We start from the raw sequence: 18,573 nt of genomic DNA, 5'->3' as shown, positions 1-18,573 counted from the left end.
GGACCATATGTGGTATGAGGATCTAACCCAGATCCATCACGTGCAAGGCTGCTGTACTATCTCTCCACCCCAGGGACTGGAGAAATTGTGCAGTGAGTAAGATGCTTGTCTTGCACCTGGGTGACCTGGCTTTATTTCTAGCATGTATATGATTCACCAAGCACTGCCAGCAGTGACCCCTGAGCACTGCTGGGTGTGACCCAAAAATGAGAAAAAAGGAAAAGAAAAGAGAAAAAGAAGAACTTTATCAGAGAATCTTTTCAATATAAATGGCAGTACATGGATATGTTCTGAAAATTGACTCAAGGTGCCTATAGTTATGAGAAGTTACTGACATTATAATTAACTATTTTATAAAATATGACAAAATATAATCTTATCTTTATTTATTTTTTTTTGCTTTTTGGGTCACACCCAGTGATGCACAGGGGTTACTCCTGGTTCTGCACTCAGGAATACTCCTGGTGGTGCTCAGGAGACCATATGGAATGCTGGGAATCGAACCTGGGTTGGCTGTGTGTAAGGCAAACACCCTACCCATTGTACTATTGCTCCAGTCCCAATAAAATATAATCTTAAATTAATACATTATTTTCATTATGCAATTTTCAGTTTCATTTCTAAAAATTTAAGTATGTGTTACCAAAGTATTTATGAAAAATAAACACTTCTTTCTTTTTTTAAAAATTTATTTATTTTTAATTAGTGAATCACCGTGAGGGTACAGTTACAGATTTTTACATTTTTGTGCTCATGTTTCCCTCATACAAAGTTCGAGAACCCATCCCTTCACCAGTGCCCATTCTCCACCACCAGTAAACCCAGCATCCCTTCTACCCTCCCCAATCCCATCTCCCCCCACCCCACCCTGCCACTGTGGCAGGGCATTCCCTTCTGTTCTCCCTCTCTAATTAGCTGTTGTGGTTTGCATTAAAGGTGTTGAGTGGCCACTGAAAAAATAAACACTTCTTTCTTACATATACTACATAAAGGAAAAAAATTCTAGAAGAGATCTAGTTCAATATTCAAACTTCTAGTTTTCCCAGTGTCATAACTTAAAATTAATTTTTAAAAATATTTTTAGTTATTTTGTTTGAAAAAGGATTCACACATTAAGATGTCCACACATTATGATGGGTCACTTTATTTTTTAATTTTTAGTTTTTAAATCTTTTATTTTATAAAGTAATTCACAATATTTGATTACATTTAATATTCAAGCACCAATCTCACCACCATTATACCTTCCCACCACCATATTTCAGATGCTTCCATCCTGAACCCCATCCCCTGCCCCAAAGCAGAACAGAAATAATATATTTTGTATTGTTTGTTATGAAAAACTGCGGAAAAATGTTACAGAAAAGTTTCTTTAGAGGAAAGAGTGTGAAGATTGTTGTATTTCAGAGACCATTAAGCCCTTCTGTAAGGTTGAGCCTTGTGTGCTTCTTATATATATAAATATATATATCTGTAAAAAAATTTCCCTCTAAGATCATTTGCCTCCTACTTTGAACCCCATCAAATGTGGTGTGGCACTCTTGGAGTATGGGTAGGGTGGGGTGTATGGTATGAAGTGTCGAGCAGCTGCAAATGTGGCTGTGCAGTCCAGGAATGGGTTCACTTGTGGCTGAGACTTGGCCCAAGAATGTGGAGAGAGGCCGAGAGCATGGCAGTGGTTGAGTTCTGGAGGTTTTCGGCTGCCGGGGCTGGATCCCTTGGGACGGGAAGTGGATCTCACCCCCCCCCCCCCGGGGCACACCGAATAAAACAGCCTGGTGCAGGGTCTGGTGGCATGGTGATGGTGAGTGTCATGTTATGCTCCCTTCTGGGAGAGAAGGACATGTCACTCTGTATTATGGTTGATGACGAGATTGTCGATAGCCTGAGGTGGCTTATGGGCGTGACTGTTGACTTGTTGGAGACAGGGGATGCGGGTAGAGGATCCCGTTCCTGGTCCCATTGAACCCAGAGTTCTCAGTCACAAAATATGATGAATCACTTTAATCTTCTCTAGTTGTCCCTATCTCTGTGTTTCTGTTCTTGCAATAATTAAAAAAGAAATAGTGGTGAGGGATCAACAATTTGTTCTGTCACATTTACCACAATCTGAATTTTGCTGATTATATTCCTTTGGTGTTGATTTTAAGGAACTCTGTTTCACTGCTTTTTTAAAATAAATTGGCATTTGGGTTAGAAGCTTGATCAGATTTAGGGACATTTATCTGGAAGGCTTATTTTATGGATGATGATATATTCTCTCATATCATGTTTAACTGTTTCTTGTGTTGTTAGTAGCTGTTGAAAAATCAATGCAATTCAGTAGGATTTTCAATTGTTGATAAGTATATTTTTTCTTTTTGGGTCACACCTGTCAATGCTCAGGAGTTACTCCTGGCTCAGCACTCAGGAATTACTCCTGGCAGTGCTGGGGGACCATGTGGGATGTTGGGAATTGAACCCAGGTCAGCCGTGTGCAAGGCAGACGCCCTACCCGCTGTGCTATTACTCCAGCCCCTCAATTGTTGATAATCTAACTTTTGTTGTTGTTGTTGTTCAGTTTTGGTTTTGGGGTCACACCCAGTGGTGCTCCTGGTTCTGTGCTAGGGATCACTCCGATTGGGGCTTGGGGGACCATATGTGGTGCTGAGGATTAAACCCAGGTCATAGCACTTGTAAGACATGCCTAACCCATGTATATTATCTCTCCAGCTTTGAACATTCTTTTTACTTTTATTTTTCTATAAAAAGAGGCTTTCTCTTATCGTCTCAGTAGTACCACTCTGTGGTTTAATTCATATAGAAAAGCCAGGATATACTATGCTGTTTACAAGCCAGTGGTAATTTTTTTTAAAAACCAGGATGAGTTTTTGCCGTTTTTTTAGATAACTGAGTTAATTTGTTAACATTATCTTTCAGCGGGCTGTGGCCATAGTATAGCGGTTGGGCTTTCGCCTTTCATGTGGCCGACCCGAGTTCGATTCCTCTGCCCCTCTCGGAGAGCCCTGCAAGCTACCGAGAGTATCGAGCCCGAGTGGCAGAGCCTGGCAAGCTACCCGTGTGTGTATTGGATATGCCAAAAACAGTAACAAAGTCTCTCAATGAGAGACGTTACTGGTGCCCGCTTGAACAAATCTATGAGCAACGGGATGACAGTGATACAGTGATATCTTTCAGCAATGAGTGACAAATCATTGTTTTTGAGGGGACGCACACCTGGGGGTGCTCAGGGGTTACTCCTGACTTTACACTCAGTAATCATTCCTGGTAGGCTCGGGGGACCGTATGGGTGCTGTGAATTGATCCCTGGTCAGCTGCATGCAAGACAAGTACCCCAACTGCTGTACTGTTGCTCTGGCCCCCTATAAATCTGATTAAAAGAATAAAATACTGTAAGTAGATACTTTTTCTACTTTCCTTAAAATTTGTTTACTCAATTTGCCTTAAAGAAAACTCTTCTCATTGAGAAAACAGCTTGCCTTATGTCCAGGCTGCTCTATTTGGGAGCATAGGTGGTATCTATGAGGCCTACAGCGGGCAGGCACTTGCCTTAGATATGGGCAACCTGCTTCATCCCCGGCACTTTGTATGAGTCCCTGAACTCTGTGAAGAGGGATCCCCGAGCACCCCTGGGGGTAGCCCCCAAACAAAAAACCAAACCAAACAAAAAAGATGGTATTTATAAAGTAATAAAATTGGAGTGGTAAGCTAGAAATTTGAGCAGGTTCTGGAAGTGTGCTGAAAAGTTGAGATGGAGTTGTTAAATGATCAGACATGTGAGTAAGTATATGTGGGATCAGTGAACCTGATTGGAGCTGGATATATGAAAAGAAAAATAAGTTAGTTATGAAATACTCTCAGATTTTAAAAAACAATTCAGTCTCTGAGAGTCTGAGTGCCATTATATACATTCTTTTATCAAAGATTTATTGAGAACCCACTACATGAAAAGTCTGTGTAGGGTGCTGGGGAAACAGTGGGAAAGACAGATATAGTTCTTCCCATAGTGAGCAGAGAGATTTCATTGCTAATGAAAAGTAGAGTGAGCTATGAGGGCTCCAGTCCATGGAGTGGAGCGATAGCATAGCGGGTAGGGCGTTTGCCTTGCATGAGGCTGACCCGGGTTCAATTCCTCTGTCCCTCTCGGAGAGCCCAGCAAGCTACTGAGAGTATCCTGCCTGCATGGCAGAGCCTGGCGAGCTACCCGTGGTGTATTTGATATGCCAAAAACAGTAACAACAAGTCTCACAGTGGAGACGTTACTGGTGCCTGCTTGAGCAAATCAATGAACAAAGGAAAGACAGTGCTACAGTGCTACAGTGTCATGAGGGCGTATAGTTGGGGAACTTAGCATAACTCAGAAGAAAGGTAGTGTTAGGGAGTCTGCCACTGACTTCTAGACTTTCAAGCATGTTTAAACGGAAATCTATGCAATCTCAGTAAGTTCTGGCTGCTGGTGGGAGTGAGGCTAGCAGGGAGTTGGTGCAGTACTCAGGAAATAAAATGAGAGATTCCATAATAGGAATAATGTCTGGTATCACTGAGAGGGCTGAAGAGTTGGGGATAAGAGGGGCTGAGAGAGGGCCGGAGAGATAGCACAGCGGGTAGGGCGTTTGCCTTGCATGCGGCTGACCTGGGTTTGATCCCCGGCATCCCATATGGTCCCCCAAGCACCGCCAGGAGTAATTCCTGAGTGCAAAGCCAGAAGTAACCCCTGAGCATCGCTGGGTGTGACCCAAAAAAAGCAAAAAAAAAAAAAAAAAGAGGGGCTGAGAGAATTCAACTCACTTAGCACCACCTAGCATACAGGAGACCTGAGTTCAATCCCTGGCACTCCATGGTCCCCTGAGCACTACTGAGTGTTACCCCGATGCTGAGAGTCAGAAATAGTCATGAGCACTACCAGGTGTGACTCAGCAATCCCCCTCCCACACAAAAAAGAGAGAGTGGGTGAGTAATTAGAGTTAATTCAAATAATATTACAAGCTAGGACTTCAAAAGGGAATGGGACATTGTTTTGTTGAAGGCATATAAGACACACTCCATTCCTCTTGTAGAAGTGAATACATAAATATGAAATTTCAAATGGGACTAAGGAGTAAATAAAGAAGTTTAGGTTTCTGGGGCTGAAGCGAGACAAATGCACAGTGGGTAGACATTTGCCTTGCATGCGGCCAGCACGGATTTGATTCCCAGCACCCCATATGGTCCCCTGAGCACCACCAGGAGTAATTTCTGAATGCAGAGCCAGGAGTAATCCCTGTGCATTACTGGGTGTGACACAAAAAGCAAAAAAGAAAAGAAAAGGTTTAGGTTTCTGTTTTGGAAGGAAGAGTACTTTGGTTTTAGACACAAAGATTTAGAGGTGCGCCATTCCAGTGGTTTGTCAAATGCTGAGCCACACAGTCCAATCTACCTCAAAAATTTTAGGACTCAAGAGAAGGAAACAAAAAGCAGAGTGCTTTTCCTTGGGAGCAGTGATTAGAGGAAGATAAATCTTAGGAGGAGATGTGATCAGAGAGGTCGGAGTAGAATGGAGACTTTCAAGAGGCAGAGGGGAAAAAATGGCTCAACTGCTGAAGAGAGGTCAAGTAGCACAGTTTGTACCAAATGAGATAACATGGTTGATGCCAGTTGAAAATGCCGACATGTTCTACAATTGTATAGGTGAGGTGGAAAAAGTGGGGCATCTGAAATGAAAAGATATGCCTTTTATGTTTGTGACTTTGGGCAATATTAATGTTTTGTGTATCTTTTATTTTAGACTGCTCATTTATTCCTCCCCTCATTTTATTTAAACACCAAGGCTTACAAAGTTGTTCATGGTGATTTGTTACAGGCATTCACTATTCCAACACCAATCCGACCACCGCTAGCACCTTCCCTCCACCACTGTCTCCATTTTCCCAACCACCCATCAAGCCTGCCCCCGTAGCAGGCCCACAATAATTTATTTTATATTATTTGTGACCACTAAATGGCTAGTGGGATGATAAAAAGTTTTAATAGAAAAAAATTGTGAAAATTTTTGTATCTCATCGAGGGGATATTAAGTCCTTGTCTGAGGGATTACTAAACTTGTTGCAAGTCAAGCCTTCTACATTAATGTTCTTGTTAGTCGAGATTAGTTGGCTTCTAGGTTACATCCCATCCAATCTGGTGTGCTCCTATTGGATTGTCAGTGTTGCAGAGTTTGAAGATGTTGCAGGACTGTATGCTCCAGAAAATCCAAAGTGTTTAATTGGGCAGTCTGGGTAAAGGCATGGGGGTGCTTTCAGGGTGCTTGAGTGGCTGCAGGGGCTTTGGTAGGGCAGGAACCCGCCCACACCCCTCCAAAGATAGCCCCATAGCTCTCAGCTGCGAATAGGTATCTGGGAACTTTTTGTGGCTAGTTGATCTCTTTCAAGATTTACTTATGAGTGTCTGGAACAAGGCTGGTTGTTCTTACATAGGGGTGGGGGTGGGCCTGGGTGTGACTGCTGGGCCTTCCCAAAGCCCTGGAAGATGTGGAGAGGTTACCGAGAAGGCCTGAGCTTCCTAGACTGCTCATTTATAAAACAAGAAAGAAAGGTTGCTCCACTTGTGTCTCAGAGTTATTGTGAGATTCAAATATTAAGTTGATAACCAAGCAAACCATTTTATTTTTCTCTCCTGTTACTATCAGTGTGATATATACCAGGTACTTAAAATGGATTATTTAATGAGTGTCTACATACTATTGTGACTATTTTATGTTTCTCTAGAGACCAGATGAAGAAGCTGTGGTGGATCAGGGTGGGACCAGTACAATTCTCAACATTCACTATGAGAAAGAGGAATTGGAAGGTAAGAATTGCTATTCTGGGCTTGCTTTTCACGTTGGTGTTCTTTCTTGAGTATGTGTCTCACTCACTTGTCTCTAAGTTCTTTGCCTGCTTTTTGCACTCTGAAGAAGCCCTGGTTCTCTCATGAACACGTGTTTCCTCTCTTTTTACCTCTCACATCTTTCTAAGCAAGATATGTTGAATAAAAGCTACCTTGCTTCATAGAAAAATTGTTATCCTACTAGGGTAATTGACAAGAGGCAGTTGGATGTCATTAGACCTATCTTTGAGACCTGTTTCTTTCTTACTGGCAGTTAAGACCCAGGGAAAAAAATTCCTTAATTCCCTTAACATGAATGAATTCATTTGTAAAAGAAAAATAAGTTTAATAATACTTGTTTCATATCTTACAATCTAATAAATAGCATATGAGATACTGCTTTGAAAACCATAAAGCCTATTTAATTTTTTTTTTATAAATTTATTTATTGAATCACCATGAGAATAGTTACAAAGCTTTAGGGTTTAAGTCTTGGTCATACAATGATCAAACATTCATCCCTTCACCAGTGCACATTTTCCACCACCAAAAACCCCAGTATACCCCCTATCCCACCCCCTCCCCAACCTGTATGGAGATAATTTCCACATTACTCTCTCTCTACTTTGATTACATTCAATATTTCAACACTGGTCCCACCATTATTATTTGGAATTTTCCCCCAAAGCTCAGACCTGCCAAAAAGGCAACATTAGACAATTTGTTTTCTGTTGCCAACTATAAATAGCAAATGATGTCTATCATAGATATTCCAGATCTTGGAATTCTGAAATTTTAATAATTAAGTCTGGAGAGATTTCTGCACAAAGCCGCTGGGTTCCAAGATTAGTTTGTGTGTCTCTGAGATCATGACTGTTAAGGAGCTTAAGAAGCAGCCAGAGGGGCTGTCCGTAGGCGGCATCTTGGGTCTCTTAGGGGCACAGGAGAAGGAGCGGCTCCACCCCTATCCCGTGAGGCCCCAAGTCTCGTCACTGCTGGCCTGTACCTGACTGTCCAATGGGCTCTGGAAGATGGTGGCCATCGGACAGTCAGTATTTAAAGTATTTAAAATATTTTTAAATGAAGGCAGGTCACATGGCCTTGCATAGGGCTTACCCTGCTTGAGGCCCTACTAGTGCATCCAGAGCACAGGACGAGGAATGTCTGCTGAGCACTGCCGGGTATGGCTCATCCTCTGACCTCCCGATTTTTTTAATGTTCTATTGAAAATGTGAAGTACTCAGATCAGTTTATTTTATTTTTGACAATTTCCTGGAAATACTAATAAAAGTTGGGGGGGGGATTTTCATTGTTTTTGGGCCTGGGGCCACACCCGCCTGTGCTCCGGGCATACTCCAGGCTCTGTGCTACGAGATCACTCCTGGTAGGCTCAAGGACCAAATGGGTTGCCAGGGATTGAACCCAGATCAGCTGCATTCAGGGCAAGCATTCTACCCACTGTACCATCTCCCCAGATCTATATAAATAAAGTTAAAAAAAGAAAATATGATACTTTTTTGGTGGGGTTAGTATACCAGGAAGCAAACCCAGCACCTCACACAGACAAGGCAGTTGTTTTTAATTTTGATATAAATTCCAGCCCCAAATATAATACTTTAAAAATATTCTTTAGAACTGGAGCAATAGTTATAGGGGTCAGCTTATGCATGACTGACCCTGTTTTGTTTCCAGTACTGCACTTGGTCCTGCCAGCACTTTCAGAAATGGTTGCTAGGCACTGAGCTGGAGTAGTCCGGGGGCGGAGCAGTAGTCTACCAGGTAGAGCATTTGCCTTGGCTTGATCTCTACCACCCATATAGTTCCCCAAGCACCACCAGGACTGATCCCTGAGTGAGGGTCCAGGATTAAGCCCAGAGCATAGCCAGGTATGACACCATCCATGCCCCCTCAAAACAAATAATAAAACAAGCAGTAGTCCCTGAGCACTGCTGGAATTGGCCTAACACCTTCCCCCATTAGTTTTATTTTTTTATTTATTTTTTATTTTTCCTTTTTGGGTCACACCCAGCGATGCTCAGGGATTACTCCTGGTTTTGCACTCAGGAATTACTCCTGGCAGTGCTTGGGGGATCATATGGGATGCCAGGGATCGAACCCAGGTCGACCGTGTGCAAGGCAAACACCCTACCCGCTGTGCTATCGCTCCAGCCCCTAGTTTTATTTTTTAAGATTATAAAAGCAATTTATTAGAAAATAATATTAAAATACACAATATGGTACACATATGACGTAGAGGGACAGAACACACGCTTGGCATTCACCTGGCCCAGGAATCATAGCCCTCCTCCTCCACGCCACCAGGTCTCCAAGTACTGCTGGGCTTGAGTACTAAACCTTCAGGCCTGCACCACTTGGCAGAGTTTCACTGGTAATAGCCCCTTAATTTTTTAAAAAAATGCTGTTTTTATCCCATTCCCATTATTTTCTACCTAGTGTTTTCATCTGAACAAGGAAAGGGGAAAGATATACCTGTATCATGTTCCTTAAGAGTTATTAGACAGAGCTGAATAAAATCTTCTGGGAGGGCCAGAGAGATAGTTGTGGGAAGTCTGGGTTTGATCCCCAGCACCGCATGGACCTCAGAGGGTGACCTGAGCACTGAGCAGGGATTAGCCTATGAGTGTCTCCAGATGTGGCCCCAAGCCCAAAACAAAACAAAAAAATACCTCCCTGAAGTGAACAGGAAGGGGGAGATGTTTTTGCTGATCTGTCTACCTTCCCTGACTCAGTATGCTCTCCTTTCTCCCCTCTTCCCCCTTTCAGCTTCTCAGAGGTCCAGTGCGTGCTCCCCTATTGTTCCTCTTTTTCTCATGGATTCTAGTCTTCTGTTATGTGGTGATTCTCAGTGTTATTCGAGAATGGTTCATGTCCAGCGGAGTTTTTGTTACTGTTTATTTTGTTTTTGTTTGATGGCCATACCCAGGGGTGCTCAGGCCTTACTCCTGGTTCTGTGCTCAGTCCTGGTGGTGCTCGGGACCATATGGGGTACCAGGAATTGAACCTGAATCAGCTGTCTGCAAGGCAACTGCCCTGCCCACTGTAGCACAGCTCTCTCCAATGGAGTTTTAATGAGAACCCACATTTGGCTCAAAAGGCTCTGTGAATTCGTTGCAGCTTTCCCTATGATGTTGAAGGCTATGATACAGCAAGTTTCTAATGACTGAGACAGCATGTGAAATGTTCTCTCTGTACTGCTTGTTCCTATGACTTTTTTTTTCATCAAAGTTGAACAATCCCCAGAGAAAACTTGTCCTTTGAATGAGAAAAGCAAAAGCTTACTGGCTGACTCAGCCTCTGGGTCTGTAAGCATGAGAACTTGTGTGGGTGGTTCTGTATAGGTCAGTGGAGTCAGATATATCAAGGTCAAGTTTTCTTATGTTGGTCAGACAGAAGAAAGGACCAGTGTTGGTTTCAGCAAGTACGAGAAGGAAAGGTTTTGGAAATGGGAGACTGACAGTTGTTTGGCATTTGATCAGTCATTTTGTACAGTGGGTCTTTTTGTTTTCATGCAGTCCAGGCTGTTAGTTAGGTGTCATCCTTCTTTTCTATGTGGGGAAACTGCTCATCTTACCTAATAGAAAGTGGAGTAGGACCGTGATGGAATTCTGCTCTCTCCACTTTCCCACACTTCTTACAAGGGAGACACTGACCACTCAGTCTCAACACTGTCTTCATCATATAAACATTTTTTATACGGAGGCTTCATGCTTTCTTCTGCCCTGATCTGTTGTCTCTCTTCCCTCTCATTCCACTGTGAGGGCACTGTTGCTTTCAATTTGGTTGTCTTGGCTCATTGGATCTTTGCCCTCACAATTAGTAACCATTTAGGAACATTCTACCTGCAAGTAGAATAATAAGCCTAGCATACTCTCTTGGTTGGCTCATGAGGACTGCGTTCCATCCAGAGCTCAGCTGAGTAATTTACAGTAGGGACGCCTTCTCAGGTTGATGTCATGTACTTCTTTTGCCACAGAAGAATGTCACTTACAGTAATGCATTGCTAGGGTATACTATATTGATTTTTTTGTGTCTTTTATGTGTAACCTTTGAAAATGAGAATTTATGTTAGCATATGGTAGGTGGCAGCTTTTAAGTACTATTCAGGGTTCCTAAGCAAAGCTCAGCCTACAGGGCTGATAGTTGAATATTCAATAGTTGAATACTTGGTCTGGTGATATGATACTACTGAGTCCCAGTAGTGCCGAAGACCACCCAGGGTCACCCAGCAGTGATTGAGACCACCAGTCCCATACCTGATGGTGGTAGACAGATGGATGTTTGATGCTGGAAATTGAATTTGGAGCCTCATATATGCAAAGCATGTGATGTAGCCTTTGGAGCTCACTTGCTGGCTCCTATTAGTATTGCTTTGGTTTTGTTTTGTTTTTAAAGCATTACAGGCAAATAGGGCGATAGGTACCTCCATTTCAGGCCTCATGTGGTGTTAGAGCAGATCTGCAGAGTGGAAGAGGAATTGGGAATTACTGTGGTGTTAGCCTTATTGTGGGTTCCACTCTGACTTACGACTTTATTTTTTTATGGTGGTAGGGTGGATTGGGGTGGAGTATAGGCCATACACAGCACTGCTCAGGATGTACTTTTGGTTCTGTGCTCAGGGGTCACTCCTGGTGGTGCTTGGGGTACCACATGAGAACCAGAACCAGTTGCATATGCAAGGAAAGTGCTATAACCTCTATGCTATCTCTCAGCTCATCTTTGGGATTGCTTTTTATCAGGGACTGAGGGAAAGGGTCACCCAAGTGGTGTTCAGGAGGCCCCAGGACCCCACTGGTGATATTTTGCTAGTCAGGCCAGCTGTTGGGTGCAAAGGTCAGAGGATGCTGTGCTGCCTGTAGTCCTGGGGATTGCAGACCATTTCTTCAGTGCTCAGGGTCCTCCAGGACTGTACCTGATGATGATGGTGAGACTCTGGTACCAGGAATCGAACTGGGAGGGTGCATGTGCTAGGCATGCCCATGACTGGGTTGCTGACTTGCTCTGAAGGCAGCCCTGGCATTTCGTGAGACTGCACTCAGGGTGACTTAATCTTTTGAAAACATGAAATAAAATCAGTATTGCTTTGATAGAAGGATAAGTACCTTGTATTCTGATTGCATGTGTATGCCTGTAGGCACTGTGCCTACAGATACGTCTCTGGCTTTTCCTTCACCTTCACTGCACCATTTATTCTGCATGATTAAACCATCCCCCCATCCTTTTTCAGAACCACTTCTGGGATTTAGCCTCCCGACATTCTTTGAGACTTTTGTATATGTAGATCTGTTTGCACAAATTAATTCCAGCAGTAGATAAGATGCATTAAACAATGACATTGCTCTTTTCTTTTTTGTATAAATGGAAAAGTCAAAAGTGAACATTAGAACAGATTTCTAAACATAAATTCACAAAGATCAATTAATAGTCCATGATATGCCTCAGTAGACTCTCCTAGGCCCAGAGGAACAGGGAGCAGTTACTTTAATTAGAGCAGTGATTTATTTTTCAGAATTTTTTAAATTTGGAAGATCATTATTTTTGATTAATGCTAGATTATTTTGAAACCCAAAGTAAGTTTAGTGCCTTCTAATAAGCTTTAAACAGAATGAGTCACTTGGTCATAAAAATGGCTTGTATTTGCTCCACATGATTGATTCATTTCTCCTTGTCATTTTTGACTTTGAGTCCATCTGCAGTCTGAGGGAGTGGAATGCCCTTTTGCATGCGCTTATCAGTTCTGTGTCTGCTGGGTCAGTGGTGCATGGGAAAGACTCTTTAATGACAGGCCCAGCCCCCAGCAACAGTTTCTCTCATACCTGTGCTTTCTGTCCTGCTTCATAAAATTCAGCCCTAGTTCATGAAAAATTCTCTTTGTATTTGTATACGTGTGTTTACTTTAGTTTTTTTTTTTTTTGCTTTTTGGGTCACACCTGGCATTGCACAGGGGTTCCTTCTGGCTCTGCACTCAGGAATTACTCCTGGCGGTGCTCAGGGGACCATATGGGATGTTGGGAATTGAACCCGGGTCAGCCGCATGCAAGGCAAATGCCCTACCCGATGTACTATCTCTCCAGCCCCCATGTATTTTCTTTCTTTATTTATTTTTTAAATTAATTTATTATTTTATTGAATCACCATGTGGAAAGTTACAAAGCTTTCAGGTTTAAGTCTCAGTCATACAATGCTCGAATACTCATCCCTTCACCAGTGTACATATTCCACCACCAAGAATCACAGTATACCTTCCCCCCACCTCCACAGCCCCCCACCCCGCCTGTGTAACTGATAAATTTCACTTTACTTTCACTTTACTTTGATTACATTTAATATTTCAACAAAAAACTCACTATTATTGTTTGGAGTTTCTCCCCCTCAAAGTCGGACCTGCTGAAAAGGAAGCATTTGATCATTTGTTTTCCATTGCTGAGAATGAAGAGATATGAGGTCGAGTGGCTGCACTAACAGCCACAAGGTTTTGGATTTCTGTATTTTAGTATTTAAGTAACTAAGTCCGAAGAAATATCTGCCAGAAATCGCAACATTGTAAGCTTGTACCTCTCAGCTACTTTATATTCCACATATGAGTGCATTCTTTCTATGTCTGTCTCTTTCTTTCTGACTCATTTCACTCAGCATGATACTTTCCATGTTGATCCACTTATATGCAAATTTCATGACTTCATGTTTTCTGACAGCTACATAGTATTACATTGTGTAGATGTATCAGAGTTTCTTTAACCAGTCATCTGTTTTTGGGCACTCTGGTTTTTTTCCAGATTGTGGCTATTGTAAACAGTGTTGCAGTGAACATAGAAATGCAGATGTCATCTCTGCTATACCTTTTTGCCTCTCTGGGATATATTCCCAGGAGTGGTATTGCTGGGTCAAATGGAAGCTCAATTTCTAACTTTTTGAGAATCGTCCATATTGTTTTCCAAAAGGGCTGGACCAGTCAGCATTCCCACCAGCAGTGAAGGAGAGTCCCTTTCTCCCCACATCCACGCCAACACCGGTTGCTTTTGTTTTTTGGGATGTGGGCCAGTCTCTACCACGTATTTTCTTTAAAGGACTGGAGTGATAGCACAGCGGGTAGGGTGTTTGCCTTGCATGCGGCTGACCTGGGTTCGATTCCTCCGTCCCTCTTGGAGAGGTAGGCAAGCTACTGAGAGTATCCTGCCAACACGGCAGAGCCTGGCAAGCTCCCCGTGGTGTATTCAATATGCCAAAAACAGCAACAACAAGTCTCATAATGGAGACGTTACTGGTGTCTGCTCGAGCAAATCGATGAACAATAGGACGACAGTGCACAGTGCTACAGTGCTACTTACTTTAAAATTACATCCTTTCTGAAATTTTACTAAGTGAATTTTTGCTTTATACACAGCAACCAACGAGTAGGTTTCACAATGACTAGAACAAAGAATAAATTAATTGTGGAGGAAGGTGAAGTCTGGGAGATTTGGTTTGTTAGATCAGAGGGACAAAAATTGTGTCAATGGAAGAGTATTTAAATGGTCAGCAAAGTCATTTAAGGATTAGTTTAGTGAAACAATCAAATTCCCAGAGGGTAGTTAGAGGAAAATACATTTTACTGGTGCTGCCATTTCCTAGTGTTGATTTGTATCTTATCTTTTCTGCTGACTGAGAAAATATAAGTCCTTGCTTCAGTTCCTGCCTAGAAACTTATGCCTGGTTTTCTAACAGTCACTTGGTCATTTTTAGCTCTGACTGACCCCAACTGGGGTTTCTTTTCATTTCTTCCTATTTCTGGTGTTTCAAAAAAGTAGTTGTTTCAAAGGCACTGTAGTTGGCTTATGTTTGTGGAAACTAATTGAACCCAAATCATTTTTTTCAGAGAAGGAGCCATCACACCACACTTTACTTTCTGTAGAGCCATCAACGGGAACCTCAGGCCTGCCTAGTGCAGAGCAGAACCATCTAGGGCAGTGGTTTTCACAGACTAATGTTGGTGTACAGAAATTCTCTGCCTGTGGGAAGGTTACTTCTGCTGAACACTTGGCATGCCTGGATCAAGTAGCAGGATGGAGCAGGTCAGCACTGCCCATGATGCTCTGTATAAGTGGTAGTATGTATAGTACATCCTCTATTTATGGTTTCTGGGCCACAACAGTGCTGGAGCTTATTTCTGGCTCAAAGCTCACAGCCCAAGGGTCATTCTTTTTTTTTAAAAAAATTTTTTTTATTTTATAAGTTCACAATATTTGATTACATTTAATATTCAAACACCAGTCCCACCACCATTACACTTTTCTACCACCAAATTCGGGATGTTTCCATCCCAAGCCCCAATCCCTGTCCCAAAACATAACTAAAAGAATATATTTTGTATTGTCTGTTATGAAGAACTGCTGAACATGCTTACAAATAAGTGTTCATATAGGAAACAGTGTGAAGATTGTTCTATTTTGGTAGGAGCCATTGATACGTTCTATAGGATATCACTAACATATTGTTAAAGTTTGGGTGATGTGAGCTTTGGTACATATATCTGAAAATGATTTGTTGTCTACTGTCTGAACCCCATCAGATGTGGGTTACCCATATGGTGTGGTAATTATGGAGAATGGGTAGGGAGTGTCTTGTGATATGTCGAGTGGCTGCTTTCGTGGCTTTTGTGGTCCTGCGGTCCAGGAATATGTTCACTCATATGTGAGTTTCAGCACCAGCGTGTGGGGAGCGGCCTTGAATGTGGTGGTGATTGGCTGCCGGGGCTGGGTCCCTTGGGGCAGGGAGGGCTCTCATCCACCTCCCCCTCTGGGGTGCCCCAAAGGTCATTCTTGGAAGTATTGAGAGACCATACAGTGCTGGGAATCTAAGCCAAGGCTCCTGTATGCAGTGCATGCCCTCTAGTAAGTTCAACTGTCTCCCTGGTTCTATGTACATTGTTTTTGCCTGAATGTGCTGAGTCACTTGTCAACAACATAATCTTAGTCACAAGCAGTACACTTTGTCATCCCTGAACATTCTTAAATTTACCATGTATTATTGGCTAGTACTGTGTTGTGGGTATTTTAGAAAGTAAGTTATTGCATTGCACTGAAAAGGTTGAAACATTACATAATGGAGACAAAAGAAGTCAAATAGCAGAACCCTTTAACTTTGTTGTTGTTTTGGGGTCACACCTGGTAGTGCTCAGGGCTTGCTTCTGGCTCTGCACACAGCGAACACTATTGGGGGTACTTGCTTGGGATGCTGGGGATTGAACCTGGGTTGGCTGTGTGCAAATACCCTACCTGCTGTACTATCACTCCAGCCCCCTTTTAACATTTTTTTGTAAGTAAGAATAATAGAAGAAAGTAGTGATGACAAGGAAGGAATTCAAGTACTCCTGCTTCAAATTTAGAAGAAATAAGGGGGAAAATGTGATATTTCAGAATGTGCAACAGAAACAGAAAAAAAAAAGGAAATTATTACAATAAGAACTCAAAGCTTGGTTTTGCTGTGACCCCTGGCAGTTAGCTATGGTATATGTGGAATTTGTATGTGGCATGTTCTGAAATTCTGTCAAATGTTGCTCAAACTTCCAAACTTGCTAGTTATGTGTGCTCAAAGCATGATAACCTTAACAAATAAGTCAGTGGATTTCAGTAACATATTATAAGAACCATATTAACATAGTATGGTGGAACATTATTTGTTAACAGATGGTATCTTATTAAGATGGCATTCAGTTTAATTATTTTCATACTTCATAGTGTTCACTGATGATATCAGGCATCTGGAATCCCACATCTTAGCAATCACACCTTGCTCATTCTATGTTTTTGATTCTATGTTTTTGAAGTTGCAAGATAACTGGAACCTGCTGATGAATAGTGGGAAGCAAGATGGGCAGGATACAGCAAGTGCATACGAAATTGTTAGCTAGGGATTCTGGGGATTTAGAGGAAGGACAAGGCACATTTGATTGAGGAAGTAGAAATAATAGCAAGAAGGAAGGCATTGCCCTGAATCTTGAAGGAGTGAGTCAAGTTACTGTCCAAAAAGCATTGACACATTTGTGGAATAGGATTTTGGCTTAGACAGAGAAAAAGAGTTTGAGATAATAGTGGGCACAGCAGCCAAGGCTATGAGGAGGAGACAGTGAAAGTTAGGCCATTATATTGCTGGTGTAAAAGGAGAATATATATATATATATATATATCCCTAGATCTCTATCTCCTATAATGTTTGTTCAATTTGAGTGCATATTTGATTTCTACATTTATTGCTTTCAGCTGCTTGCATAGTCTTTAAGAAGCCTTTCCTCTTTCCTCCCTGTGGAATGTATTATTTATCCCAGAGGAAGAAAAGATTAGAGAGGAGTTTGTGGCCTGAAATTTTGGGAGCATGAAATAATCCTGACTGTAGGATATAGCTGTGATCAGAATAGTACTTCAGGAGGATTAATTTGGTGTGTACTATAGGAAGGAGGTCCTTGGTATTGTCAAAACAAGAGATAAAGTTCGACATCCATAATCTGTAGGTTGTTACACTGAGGGACAAAGGGAATCTAAGGTAACTGAACCGTCAAGCCTGGAAAGTGGAAAAAAATAGGGATACTATGAACGGAAAGGACATTTTCCACTTAAGAATACTACTAATTATTTGAAGAAAAAGGTGCAAGTTAGAAAATTGTTACTGATGACTATGTTCAACATAAAGAAAAATTATAGTCTTTAAAGCATGTGTTTGAGTCCACATAAAAAAGTATTTTTCATGATTTAAATTCAGGGATTCATTATAATGCTTTCTAAGTTATGTCAATTTTAAACACATATTTTTGTTAAAATTATGATGAAGAAAATTCATCACACAAAATTAATTAAAGAACTTGAAATTTTTCATATATCCTATTATATATATGTTTATCATAAAGACACTACTTTTCTGGTTCCTCAAAATATTTTAAATATATACGCCTAGGGATGGATAAATAGTTTAAGAGGTAAGGCTCCGCCATGCATGTGGCAGACCCTGGTTCAATCCCTGGTACCATATATGGTCCCCAGAGCATCAGCAGGGGTCACTCCCAAGTACAGAGCCAAGAATAGTTCCCGAGCCTTCCAGATATGGCATGCAACCTACCAAATGTATATATATATATATATATATATATATATATATATATATACACACATTCCTGATAATTTAGCAGTTTCCTTCTGCTGAAATACTGAAATTCTTTCATAACTACACACTCACAAAAATACTATTCATAAATTCTACACTATGCAGCTATTAAAATGAAGCAGCACTACATGTACGCACTGAAAAACTGTAAAGCATTAAGTGAAAAAGACATTTTGTAGATCTGTAGATTGATATAGCTGGATAGGTGAAATAAGCATTGTTATATACCTTACATATGAATACATGTACATTTTATATACATAAGATGCAGAGAAAAAATAACCAGCAAGTTGTTGGTAAAATCTAAAGATCGCAGGACTAGGATGAATGGAGATGTTACTGAGACCACTCAAGAAAATCAGCGATCAATGGGATGATGATGATGATGATGATGATGATGATGATGATGATGATGATTGGAAACAGAAGAAATGTGTATGATCCTGATTTGAGATGGAGGGTGGTAGATTTGCTAATAGTGAGCTAAATCGCAATAAGATTTTCAGGGTCATTTCTAGAGATTAACTTTGAAATCAGTAGAGTGGATATTACTAAGGAGGAAAAAAGGGACCAAACTCC

General features: G+C 41.5%; 1 protein-coding gene across 2 annotated transcripts in view; it reads left to right on the top strand.

Moving 5' to 3' along the window:
• Positions 1-18,573, top strand: part of SLC4A8 (solute carrier family 4 member 8) — a 95,926-nt gene that overhangs the window by 9,969 nt on the left and 67,384 nt on the right. For both annotated transcript variants that reach the window (XM_055124967.1, XM_055124968.1), the window contains exon 2: positions 6,744-6,825. In XM_055124967.1, the coding sequence (XP_054980942.1) occupies positions 6,744-6,825 (82 nt within the window). The remainder of the gene's footprint in view (positions 1-6,743; positions 6,826-18,573) is intronic.

This window comes from Sorex araneus, chromosome 2 (genome assembly GCF_027595985.1).
Source record: "Sorex araneus isolate mSorAra2 chromosome 2, mSorAra2.pri, whole genome shotgun sequence".
Classification (NCBI taxonomy): domain Eukaryota; kingdom Metazoa; phylum Chordata; class Mammalia; order Eulipotyphla; family Soricidae; genus Sorex; species Sorex araneus.
Note: the sequence above shows the minus strand (reverse complement) of the source record. Positions and strands in the feature narration are given on the sequence as shown.